This window comes from Sorex fumeus, unplaced genomic scaffold (assembly GCF_029834395.1).
Source record: "Sorex fumeus unplaced genomic scaffold, SorFum_2.1 ptg000033l, whole genome shotgun sequence".
In the NCBI taxonomy this organism is placed as follows: Eukaryota; Metazoa; Chordata; class Mammalia; order Eulipotyphla; family Soricidae; genus Sorex; species Sorex fumeus.
In genome coordinates, this window is record NW_026606090.1 from 11,340,560 (window position 1) to 11,352,904 (window position 12,345).

Consider the following 12,345-nt stretch of genomic DNA (forward strand, 5'->3'; position numbering starts at 1 on the left):
AACCAGGAGAGAGCTTGGATTTTTCTCAGAAGCTGTTGGAAAGGCAGTGAGGGATTTCTCAGCAGAAGGAAGATACAAATGCTTTTCTTTTGTGAAATGCTCACTCACGCAGTTGTGTAAATAGCAGTTGGTGAGACAGAAGACATAGTTGCCTTCCTCTGGATGTCTGTTAACTAAGTGGAAGAGAAAAGGGCCTGGCCAAAGAGCATCAACAAAAAGAAGCAGATAAAGTTAGTCATACCTGGGAAACTGGAACCAGGGATTAAGGGGATAACCCCCAAACAATACTCTTTTAGTACCACAGTCACCAAGTGGGAACCATCACATTTCTTTAACTTAGTTGTTCTCCTTTTGCTATCTGATAATTTACATGATCTTTAGAAATGGAATATAGAGGATGAGAGGGAATGAAGACAATCATTAATCTGTGAAAGTTTTCGCTTGTTGATAGTATTTAAGTTGCATGTGACTCCAAGATCTATTCTAAAAGATCATGAAACATTGTATTGACAGTATAGTATGGAAGGTTTTGTATTGACAGCCTTGTCAATACAATGTATGAAAAGTGTTGACAGATAAAAGAGGTTGTGAATCCACACAGAATTTGGAACTGATTCATCTGTTTTCCTTTGATAAAGTTATACCCACTATAAAATCCTACCATTAAAAAACTCAAATTTGTCATCATGAAACTAACTATATTGATGAACTAATTTAGTGGCACTTTAGTAAAAATGGACTTTCCTCCTAAAATGTTTTCCTCAGAGTTTTCTCTTCAGATGCTTAATACCTAATGGACTGTTAATGCTCAACAGTACAATGGCCTCAGGATTGAAGAGTTTTCTCTAAAGAGTCTTCACACCCTGTAACTGTTGTCCCTATAAAATTTCTCCATTTCCCCTTTTGTACCAATATATATTAGAATTTTCCCCTCAAGAGTTTTCACCTCTAATTATTTGTACTTAATATTTCTGCTCAGAAATTTCAGGTGTGAATTTTAGGATCACCTTCAGTATCAGAAATTGTTTCCCCCCAGAATTTACCCCTAAGAGGGTTTTCTCTTCAGTTACTTTATATTTAACATTAGCGGGTAGGGCGTCTGCCTTGCACGCAGCCAACATGGCCAACCCGAGTTCGATTCCTCCGCCTCTCTCGGAGAGCCCGGCAAGCTACCGAGAGTATTCAATATGCCAGACACAGTAACAACAAAGTCTCCAATGGAGACGTTACTGGGCCCGCTCGAGCAAAATCGATGATCAACGGGAGGGCCTTTACTTTACTTTACTACTAATATCAATATTAATATTAATATTAATATTTATATTTAACGTTACTTTATATTTAACATTTCTAGTCTGGCTCTCAGAGAGTTTTCTAATCTGTCTCTCAGGGAGTTTTCTCTAGGTTCTTCACTCTCAATAGACTTTAATTTTTCATGACTTCCTCCTCAGGTTATTAACTTCTGAATATAGTTCTGCTCAGAAATTTTTCCTGAGTTTTAAGGTTTGCAGTATCCAATAGACATATATTTTTTTAGAATTTGTTCTATAGAAGATTTTCTCTATTTTTTACACCCAAAGGATATTTTACCTCAGATTTGCTCCTGAGAAATTTTTTCCCATAAATTTCTTGCACCCCAAAATCATTTCCCTCAGACTTTGTTCTTGTAGATATTTATTCTTGAAACAAGGAAACTATTCGCAGATTCTTTGCTCTTGGAAGACATTTTACCTCAGAATATTTTATTCAGTTTTCTGTTTGGGTTCTTTATACCCAAAAGATATTTTTTTCCTCAGAATTTATTTCTTGGGCTGGAGTGATAGCACAGCGGTAGGGCGTTCGCCTTACAAGCGGCCAACATGGCCGACCCGAGTTCGATTCCTCCGCCCCTCTCGGAGAGCCTGGCAAGCTACCGAGAGTATTCGATATGCCAAACACAGTAACAACAAAGTCTCCAATGGAGATGTTACTGGGCCCGCTCGAGCAAATCGGCGATCAACGGGAGGGCCTTTATTTATTTTTATTTTTATTTTATTTCTTGGGTGCCCAAGGAATAGCACAGTGGGTTAAATCCTAACCATGCATGTGGCCAACCTGGGTTCAGTCTCAGGCACTGCATATAATCCCCTGAAAACTCTCAGGAGTGATCCCTGAACACAAAGCCAGGAGTAAACTGAGCAATGTCAGGTGTAGTCCAGTCCCTTCTCCCTATACAATTTAAAATTTATTCAGTCCTCAGTTTCTTTTGTCAATAAATACTTCCTCCATGTTTTCCCTAAAAGGTTTCCCATTCAGGTTTTGTTCTACCAGCAGAAAATGCTCTTAGAATTTACTCCCAAGTCTTTTTTTTTTTTCTGCTTATTTGTGATACACAAAGGACATTGTTTTCCTTAGAAATTTTTCTTCATGGAATTTCTCCTCAGACTTGCACCAATAACGATTTTTTCCTCAGAGTTTTCTCCTTAGAGAGTTTTCTCCTCTACTTCTTTATAATTATAAGACATTTCCCCTAATAATTTGTTTTCAGGATTTTCTCCCCAGTTTCTTTATACCTATACATTTTCTCCACTTTTGTGTTCAGAAGTTTTTCTCCTATGATTTTTGCTCCAAGTATAAATTTATCTCAGAATTTGCTTCAGTGATATTTTTTTCTTTTCAGTTTCTTTAGAGTGAGTAGACACTTTTCTTGACAATTTGCTTTTCAAAGAGTTTTCTGCTCACGTCTATTTTACCCAGAGGACGTTTATTCAGAAAATATGCCTCTTAGTCTTTTCTCCATAGAGCCTTTATATCCAAATACATTTTTCCTTAGGATTTGTTTTTAGATTTTTGCTTCAGTTTCTTTATTAACATTTTTGCTCAGAATTTGTTTCTTGAGACTTTTCTCCTCAGTTTTTATTTTTAATACCTAATGGATATTTTTCGAAAGTATCTGCTCCTCTTGGACTTTTGCCCTCAAGTTCTTTACTTCCTAAAGGTATTTTCTTCCAATTTTGTTTGTCAGAGTGTTTTTTCTGTTGTTTAATTACACCTCCATACTAATTTCATCTGAATTTTCTGCTGAACTTGCAAGTTCATTTATACCCAATAATCCTCTTTTTTCAGAATTTTTCTTAGATGTTTATTTACTGGCTTTTTTTAACACCCAAAAGAAATTTTTCTCAGAAATGGTTCCTTTGAATCTTTCCCCAACTTTTTTTTTAATCCCAATACCCCTTTTTTTCTGATTTTTTTTTTTTTTTGTATCTCAGGGATTTGTTTTTCCCTATTTATACCCATATCTTTATCTAATCAGAACTTTTTACTTTGAGTTGTTATCCCCAGTAGACACTTCTAGAATTAAATTTAAAGAGATCTAACTTAATATCTTGAGAGTCTGTGTCACATCATTTTAATCTTGAGATACTCATGAAGAAGATAATCTAGTTTAGAAACTAGATTATTTTCTTCTTGGTTGTCAAATATAAATATGCTGGCCAAGAAAAGATCCAAATTAGAAATAACCTATTGATTTGCAAAATGGTGTTTCACTCTGTTTTAGAAGACATATTTGATAGAACTTTTTTTTAGAAATATTAGAACATTAAAACCATTGACTGTAGTACTGTAGCACTGTCCTCCCATTGTTCATTGATTTGCTCGAGTGGGCACCAGTAAGGTGAGACTTGTTACTGTGTTTGGCATATCAAATACATCACGGGAAGCTTGCCAGGCTTTGCTGTACTCTGGGTAGCTTGCCGGGCTCTCTGAGAGGGGCGGAGGAATCAAACTTGGGTCATCCACGTGCAAGGCAAACACCCTATCTGCTGTGCTATCACTCCAATTCTGAAATAATAGGAAGCAGTTATTTGTCTGCTGAATAATTAAGTATCACATACTTCACCCAAGTTTTATATGTGTTGAGAATATAAATAATTTTAAGATTAGATAAGTTAGTGAGAAGTTCTATGGCACTTGGCATATAACACTTTGTGGATACACAGCTGTTTTAGAAATCTCAAAGCTAAGGAAATGTAAAGTAAAGTAAAGTAAGTAAAGGCCCTCCCGTTGATCATCGATTTGCTCGAGCGGGCCCAGTAATGTCTCCATTGGAGACTTTGTTGTTACTGTGTTTGGCATATCGAATACGTCATAGGGAGCTCGCCAGGCTCTGCCGTGCGGGCGAGATACTCTCGGTAGCTTGCCGGGCTCTCCAAAAGGGGCGGAGGAATCGAACTTGGGTCGGCCATGTTGGCTGCGTGCAAGGCAAACGCCCTACTGCTGTGCTATCGTATCTGAATTTGTGGCTGTATGCCCTAATTTCAGAAATCAATTGTTTCTCAGTGAGGCCGTCATTTGTAAATGATTTTAATGACCATAATATCACAGATATATGATTAGTAATGAAAGGATCCTAAAACATATGAATACAGGAAAAATCCTGATCAGTAACACAGTGTTTTCAACTGTTGTGTTTCTGCATGTGTGTGCTTGTGTGTGCATGTGAACATGTGTGCATGTTTTCATGCTTACTCAAATGTATGTCTGTGCATTATAGTCAGCGCTTCTTTATTCCCACTCCTCTCCTGGTAATCAATGACACTGTTCTTGGCTTCCTCCAGCTTTTTCTGCCTGCGAGATCAAAGACATATTGCACATTTTTGGTAGCTCTGAATATATCCTTGGCAATATGGATGAATAATATAGTTATGAATAATATACAAGACATACTCACAATTCAAAATGAATGTTGTATTTTCAAGACTGCTTTTGTTTGGGAGTTTAGGAAAACTAGAAGGTTTTCTAACAGTTAAAGAAAATATTTTCTTTGTGGCTATCTTTTGAATTATAAAATATTGTGTTAAAATCTACAACAAATACAATTTCATGGATTTCAGAGCTTTGAGTAGTCTTTCTAAATTTTGGATTTAATGTGTTCATGCCAGAGACCGAATCAAAAGATACCAGATTTGTTAACTTGTAGTTAAAACGTTTTGTTTACAAGCTCTGATTTTCATCTAAAATAATTCCTTTGCAGGGTTCCACTTCAGTGTAATAAAAGATCAAATTTTAGTGAACAATGTTTTTTCTTCAAGTGTCAAAGTTGGGTTTCTAATGGGAAACAAACCTTTTTTGAATTGAGCATATACATTCTCGATGCAAACATTGAATTTGTGTATTTTTTGTTTTATGATTTCCTTTCTAACATCAACATTTTAAGAAATGAAATCCTCTGGAGACACTTGGGGAAATGGAATCACTGACAATGATAAACCAAGTCTTTTCACTCAGATCTCCTAACACCATGGCTTCAGATTCTGTCTTTCTTTTGCATTAACATTGACTTCCCAAACAATTTGCCCAAGTAAGGAAATGATTAAATATGTTTATGTGCAGAGGGGAACGGCCCAGTGTCGAGCTGAGGCTCTGATACGGATGCAGGGATAATTGATTGAGAAAGATCCCTAAGGGTGGAGGGAAGGATGGATTCCAGAGTCCACTGGGCGCGTTCGCCCGCGACAGGAGACCCTCTCCTGCCTCTAATAGAGGCCCCCACGGATTTGAATTGATGAGAGGCATGATTGCAAGGGAATTTACACCTGATCGCATGTTCATTCCCCACAAGATCTAAAATAGAAAGAAAGTTCCCTAGAAGGAGTGAGAGATGTCAGGACAGTGTCTGACCCAGGGATGCATCAGATAGCCGGCTAATTGAGAAGCTAGCTGAGGAAACCCAGAAGGGATGCATAAAGTGGTATTGCACAGAGAACTGTCAACTCCCTCCAATTGATTGTGTGCAGAAATAGAATTCACACTATATTGTGGGCCTTCCTGTGAAGGCTCATGATTCAGAGGCAAATATTCTCTGCGTGCTCCTAAAGACTGTGTGTGTATGGGGGAGGGAAGTCATGCCAGAATATATATGTGCTCAAACATCATTCCTGGCATTGCTCAGGGGACCGTATGAGATGGCAGAAATCAAACCCAGGTCAGCTACATGCAAGGCAAGCACCCCACCTGCTGTACTATCTGTCCAGTCCCATTTTTTTAATGAATCACTGTGAGCTAGATAGTTACAAAGTTGTCCATGATTCACTTTTGGTCCTACAATGTTCCATACAAGGTAATCATGCCCAGTGCCTCCAACTAATGCGAGCGTGCATGGATTTAGCTGCTGTTAGCCATGCTGGACTTGTCTGCCTTCTACATTCTCCCTTCTAAGAATACAGTCATATAAAATGAGCCACACCCATCCTTTCACCAGTGCACATTTCCCACCATAGATGTCTCCAGTTTCCCTCCCTGTACCGTACCTGCAGCCTACCTCTATGGCAGTTACTCCTCTCTCTCCCACTCTCTGTCTCTGTCTGTCTGTCTGTCTGTGCCTTTCTCTCATTCTCTCTTTTTCTCTCTCTTTCCCTCTCTTATTTTCCTTTTATACCCTGTGGTTTGCGATACTGTTACTGAGAGGGTACCATGCAAATCACTTTACCTCCTTTCAGTACTCAGTTCTTGTCCATAGTGATCATTTCCAACTATCATTGTCATCGAGATCCCTTCTCTGTCTTAACTGCCCTTCCCCTCTGCCTTTGTGACAACTCCCTACCTTGGACCAGCCCTCATAGCCTTCCAGTCCAAACTTTTAACTAAAAATACCCATGACCAATTCTTCCTCCAATAACCATGATATTCTATTAACTGCCACAGACAAGGAAGCTGACGATTAACTGAAAGGCCACACAATGAAAATAATCTAGCCCTTTGTTAAGTGCAATTAAATAAAGAGTTTTATTTGTTTGCTTGCTTTTGGGCCACATTCAGCAATGTAGGCTTACTCCTGGCTCTGCTCAGGGACCATGCCTGGTGGGCTCAAGGGAACTAATGGGGTGCTGGAGATAGAACCTAGGTCAGCTGTATGCAAGGCAAGTGCCCAATCCACTGTCCTATCTCTTCATTCCTTGAAATACAAAGCTTTTTGCAGGAAATCATAATTTTGCTAAAATTAAGGTTTTTGGAAAAGAGTTGGAAGAAAAGAATTTTAAAACATGTGCATAGTCAGAATTATAATTGTATTCTTTCTGTCCTTTTCTACCATCCCAAAGTTGTGTCCTCTTCTAAATAAAATCTACAGAATCCCATCATGGGCTTTGTGGTTAAAAAATAAATAAATCTGCTAAATCTCAAAACTGTTATATTTCTCCTTAACTATTCCCAATCTTCCTGAGAATTGTAATTTTCCCCTCCCACCCTTCCCTGCCCAGTATGATCATTGAACCAAACGCCAACGGTGTCTCGTTCCTTTGTGGTACACCAGAGGTTACCTGCACACCCCTCAGTCACTTGTAAACATGATTTTGTTCAGGTCTTTTTGACCATATATCACAAGAGAAAGAATAGAACAAAAAATCTCTTCCTGAAACTCCTCAGATATTTCCTTTGCAATTCCTCTTATTGGAGTTCTGCAGAAGTCATACAACATGTCCGTTGCTGAGAAATGGCATTGTGTTATAACCACTTCTGGAAGCAGCTTCCCCAGCCTCCCTAAATGGATTGTTTGCAGGTATTTGAAGAAGAAGGTGAAGTGGAACAGCAAAGATTCTTTTATAAAGGAAAAATCATAATCCTATCGCATATTCTTAATGATATTCAAGAGAACAAGAGGGGAGATCCATTGTGTTCTTCCAACTGAAAGTGTTCATTTTCCTTGATGTATAAAACAGCTGCTATTTCAGTAGGGCAAAGAGAACCTTAGCCAGTATGGTTGTGTAAGCTTAAAACCATTACCATTTTATGATAATTGAATTGTTTATCTTTTTTTAGGGACCATTGGGCCCTCCTGGACAAAAGGTAGAGTATGAACAGTACTGTGGAGGTCATTCTGCCTAGTGCCTACAGCTAGTCTGAGTGCGTATGGATTTAGCTGCTGTTAGCCATGCTGGACCTGTCTGCCATCTGCATTCTGCCTTCTAAAAATATAATCATATAAAGTGAGCCACTCATGTCTGGTCGACTCCCTTATAGAAAAGCCAATAAATCCAGAGCAGACTCTTTTAAGCTGTCTGCCAAGTGTGTAGGTAATTGAATTTTTAATTCAAATACTGGTAAAGCATTTGTGACTGAAACTTAGAATGGGAAGGGTTCCATGACACTCCAGATCAAATATGTGGCCTTGCTCCAGTTTCTGACGCCAAAGACCATCAAATTCATGAGAACAAAGGATGTCCTTACAGGATTACTGTCTGTCAGTGACTCGCTAGTGTCTTCCTCAACTGTGGGAAACTCAACGGTAACTTTCTGATTGCCTTTGCAGTGTTATCACAGTCCTCGAAGTTGACCCTTAGATTCTGGAGAGAGGCTCGAGCACTTCTAAAACTGCATCAGACTATTACTGTCATGTTGGTCCCTTATCTATCCTAACTGTTCGTTGCCCCACACATACTCTTGTGCATGATACTCTTCATGTCCATCCATTTATAAGCAAATTTCATGACTCCAGTCTTCCTTATGGTTGCATAGTATTCCACTGTGTAGATGTACCATTATCCAGTCATTTCTTTATCTAGTTGTCTGTTCTCAGGCACTCAGGTTGTTTCCAGATTTTGGCTATTGTGAACAGTGCTACAGTGAACATCTAAGTGCAGATGATGTTTCTGCTGTGTATTTTTGGGCCCAAAAAGTATATTCCCAGAAGTGGTATTACTGTGAGAGTGGTCAAATGAGAGCTCAATTTCTAGTTTTTTGAGGAATGTTCATATTGTTTTCAAAGAGATTGGACCAGTCGGTATTCACACCAACAGTGAAGGAGAGTCCCTTTCTCCCCACATCTGTGCCAGCACTGGTTGTTCTTGTTCTTTTGGATGCGTGCCAATCTCTATGGTGTGAGATGATATCTCATTGTTGTTTTGATTTGCATCTTTCTGACGATTAGTGATGTAGAATATTTTTTCATGTGCCTTTTGTCCATTTGAATTTCTTCTTTGAGGAAGTTTCTGTTTACTTCCTCTCCCCATTTTTTAATGGGGTTGGGTTTTTTTTTCTTGTAAATTTCAACCATTGTTCTATATAATTTTGATATTAATCCTTTATCAGATGGATACTGGGTAAATAATTTTTCTCATTCTGTGGACTGTCTTTGTATCTTAGGCACCATTTCTTTTGAGCTGCAAAGGCTTCTTAGTTTCATGTAGTCCCATTTGTTTATCTTTGCTTCCACTTGCTTGGTCAGTGATAGACAGGAACTGAGTATTGAAACTAGGTTAAGGGACATACCTGATACCTTTCATTATCTGTATTGCGAACCAAAAAAGAACCATTATCCGTATAAGACTAAAAAAGAAAGACAGAGACAGAGAAAGAAGAAAAGTGCCTGCCAAAATGGCAGGGGGGCAAGGACCGGGAGGGAAACTGGGACCATTGATTGTGGGGAAAATGCAGCTGGTGAAGGGATGGGTGTCAGAACATTATATGACTTAAATCAAACCATGAACAACTCTGTAAATGTGAATATCACTGTAATTCAATGAAAAAAATAAATGATAAAAATATTATCCATAATATATATCATAATCAAAAAATAAAACTGCACGAGGACTACAGTAGCAGTAAATGTATTCCTAACAGGTAGATGGTCGTTGGGCAATAAAAATATCACTGTCCCGATCCCTATTCTTTTTGTCTATAAGGGGGGAAAGGGATTTTTAGCCTGCAGTAAACTAAAGACAATTGTATCGTAACAGGTGGAAAAGTTATTATTCTTTATCTTTGGAATCCATCAAAGAGAGAGACTTTTTAATCCCCCAAGCACTGGGCATGTGGCATCTGTTGAAACATAATCCTACAAAGTAAAAGCCAGTGAGTGGGTACAAGTTGTGTATAGGAACACTTTGTCCTGTGCAATAATGTCTCTATTAAGCTTGGTGTGAAATTGTAAAGCTACCCTAATCCACATAGGGCCTGGATAAACTTACTGCCGCAGGCTTCAGGAAGTCTTTTAATGGCCCACTCAGAATAATCACAGAATGCTCTAAGGAACTAGGCTCTAAGGAACTCAGTTTCTTTTGCATATAATGACTGTATGTTTAATGCACTTTATTTTCAGAGCAGTTTTAGGTGCATAATTACTTTCTTAGAAAACTTATTTTCATTATTAATGAAGAAACTCAATATCATGCATCTACCAAGAAAAATCTGTTTTCTAGTGTTAGACGAAGAAGAGGAAATTTTTTTTTTAAATGGTTTCTCCAGAGTCTGAAAGAAAGGTGACTGGAGGGAAATGACATCACAGTTTGAAAACATGTGTTAATGTTTCTGTACCCAGTTAAATGTCATACTCTGTCAGCTTTCTTCTTCTCAGCTCCTCACCATGTATGATCACCTGAGTTTAACATGTGACCGCTAACTATGTTATCATGCACACACACACACACACTTACACACACGTGCGCGCACACACACACACACACACTCTTATGTATAGAAGTTTTGTTGTGCCTGCTCAGTCCTGAATATTTGTTGTCTTTTCTTTTCTACCTTGAAAGACAGACTTTCATGTACACTTACATGTACACTCACACTTACATGTACACCCTAAATGTCTAGTTTTTAAAAAATGCATAATGCAAACAATTTGGGCATACAACCTGGGGCTCTTACTTGACAAATAGCAGGGAAAATGGTAGTTACCTTTTTGTGGTATTTACATATAGAAATACCTTGTATTATTGCAATCAGCTTCATCTTCTATTCTGTCTCCTTAGGGCTCTGTTGGAGCACCTGGACTTCAAGGGCTGAATGGGCAAAAGGTGAGTTCTATTGAGCAAAGTATTTGTAATTAATTGAAGAGATTTAAAATCACAAATCATCCCAGTCAATAATGTTAATATTGATTTGAGTTTATAAAAACAGCACAGATATTTTTTAATATAGGGAAATCATGCATTTTTTTTAATTTTAAAAGGTACCTGAAATAGAAACCCTTAGAAAATTTTATTTTGATTTGATCTTATGAATATGATGCAACCATTTCTTTATCAAAATCATGCATGGAGTAGGGAGGTGATATGTTTAACTAAATTGTAGTCATGCAGAGGGAATTGATTGGACTTTTCTTAAATGAGCTTTTTTAACTCTTAAGCAAAATTAGAAATTAAATGGACTGGGTTCTGATAAGGCACTTTTACTGTGTTGTCAATAATAGTAAGGGGGAAAAAATAAGGTTAAGAAAGGGGGGGCATAGGTCTCTCTATGTGTCTGTGTGCATTTATCCCTGTGACATGCTTCCTAGGTTGACAGGGCAGCTAGCGCTACTGTGGGGTCTGCCAGCCTGTGTTGCTCACGCTCTGGCTGGTTCTTCCGTTTGGATCCTCTGCGGAGATCAGGAAAGCCGCTGTGGCGGCTGGCAAAACCCACAGCCCGCAGCCGCGCCAGACTGCCAGGAGCCAGAAGGCCAAGCAAGGGACTGTCTCCCTTAGATCTTTGGGACCAGTCTTTGAAATGCTGCCACCCAACGCTTTCGGTCCAGGCACCCGGAACTGAATTATGAAATCAGTAGCAGCCCAACCCTTGCAAGCAGCGGCAGCCTCCTAGGGACTTCCGTCCTGCCCATCTTTCTTCCCAAGTGTTACAAATATTCGTAGCTCAAAACCTGCTGAGTGCTGAAGCCGAAGCTGCTGAAGCTGGGTCTGGGCAGCCTGTACCTTCTCTGGCTGTGGTTTCCTCAACTGTTAAAGAGAAAGTAGAAAGTTTCCACCCAGTAAATCCCAAAAGGAGGATAACTGAGTTTAAAAGTCTTAAAAGTAGACGCCAGAGAGATAACAGGAGCAAGGATGTTTGCCTTGCTGGAGCCAGTTGGGGTGCGGTCCCCAAGCTCCACCAGGATGATCCCTGACTCCAACGAGCCAGGAATAAGTCCTGAGCACTGTTAAGTGTTGAGTGTGGATGCTCACGCACACACACACACACACATACACACACACAGAGAGAGATACTCACACACAGACACAAGATAAAATTTTAAGTGACTGTGAAAATACTCCTTCATTTTATGCCAGTGAAGCTGAAGATTTGATTCATCTGCCTTTTAAAAAGAAGTTCTCTGTTTCCACTTAGCTCCCCTGTGAAATTGAGGTTCCCATGCATAGCATTCTTTGGTCCACAAACCAAATCCAGCACTGTCCTCCCTGAGCACTGCCTGGGTGGGGCTGCTTTGGACTTCTCCATTTGCTTCATAAATCCTGGCTAAGACTAAAGGTTTTTTTTTTTTCTGCTTAGAATGATGTAGATGATGGAAGGAAACACAAGCAAAACAGTTGAAAGGATATGTATTTTAAGATGGATTTGCAAATTATATGAGAAGATAGTGTTTAG

General features: G+C 39.0%; 1 protein-coding gene across 1 annotated transcript in view; it reads left to right on the plus strand.

Moving 5' to 3' along the window:
* COL25A1 (collagen type XXV alpha 1 chain) overlaps window positions 1-12,345 on the plus strand; it is a 457,778-nt gene that overhangs the window by 355,103 nt on the left and 90,330 nt on the right. The window contains exons 11-12 of the mRNA XM_056116824.1: window positions 7,801-7,827; window positions 10,737-10,781. Of these exons, the coding sequence (XP_055972799.1) occupies window positions 7,801-7,827; window positions 10,737-10,781 (72 nt within the window). The remainder of the gene's footprint in view (window positions 1-7,800; window positions 7,828-10,736; window positions 10,782-12,345) is intronic.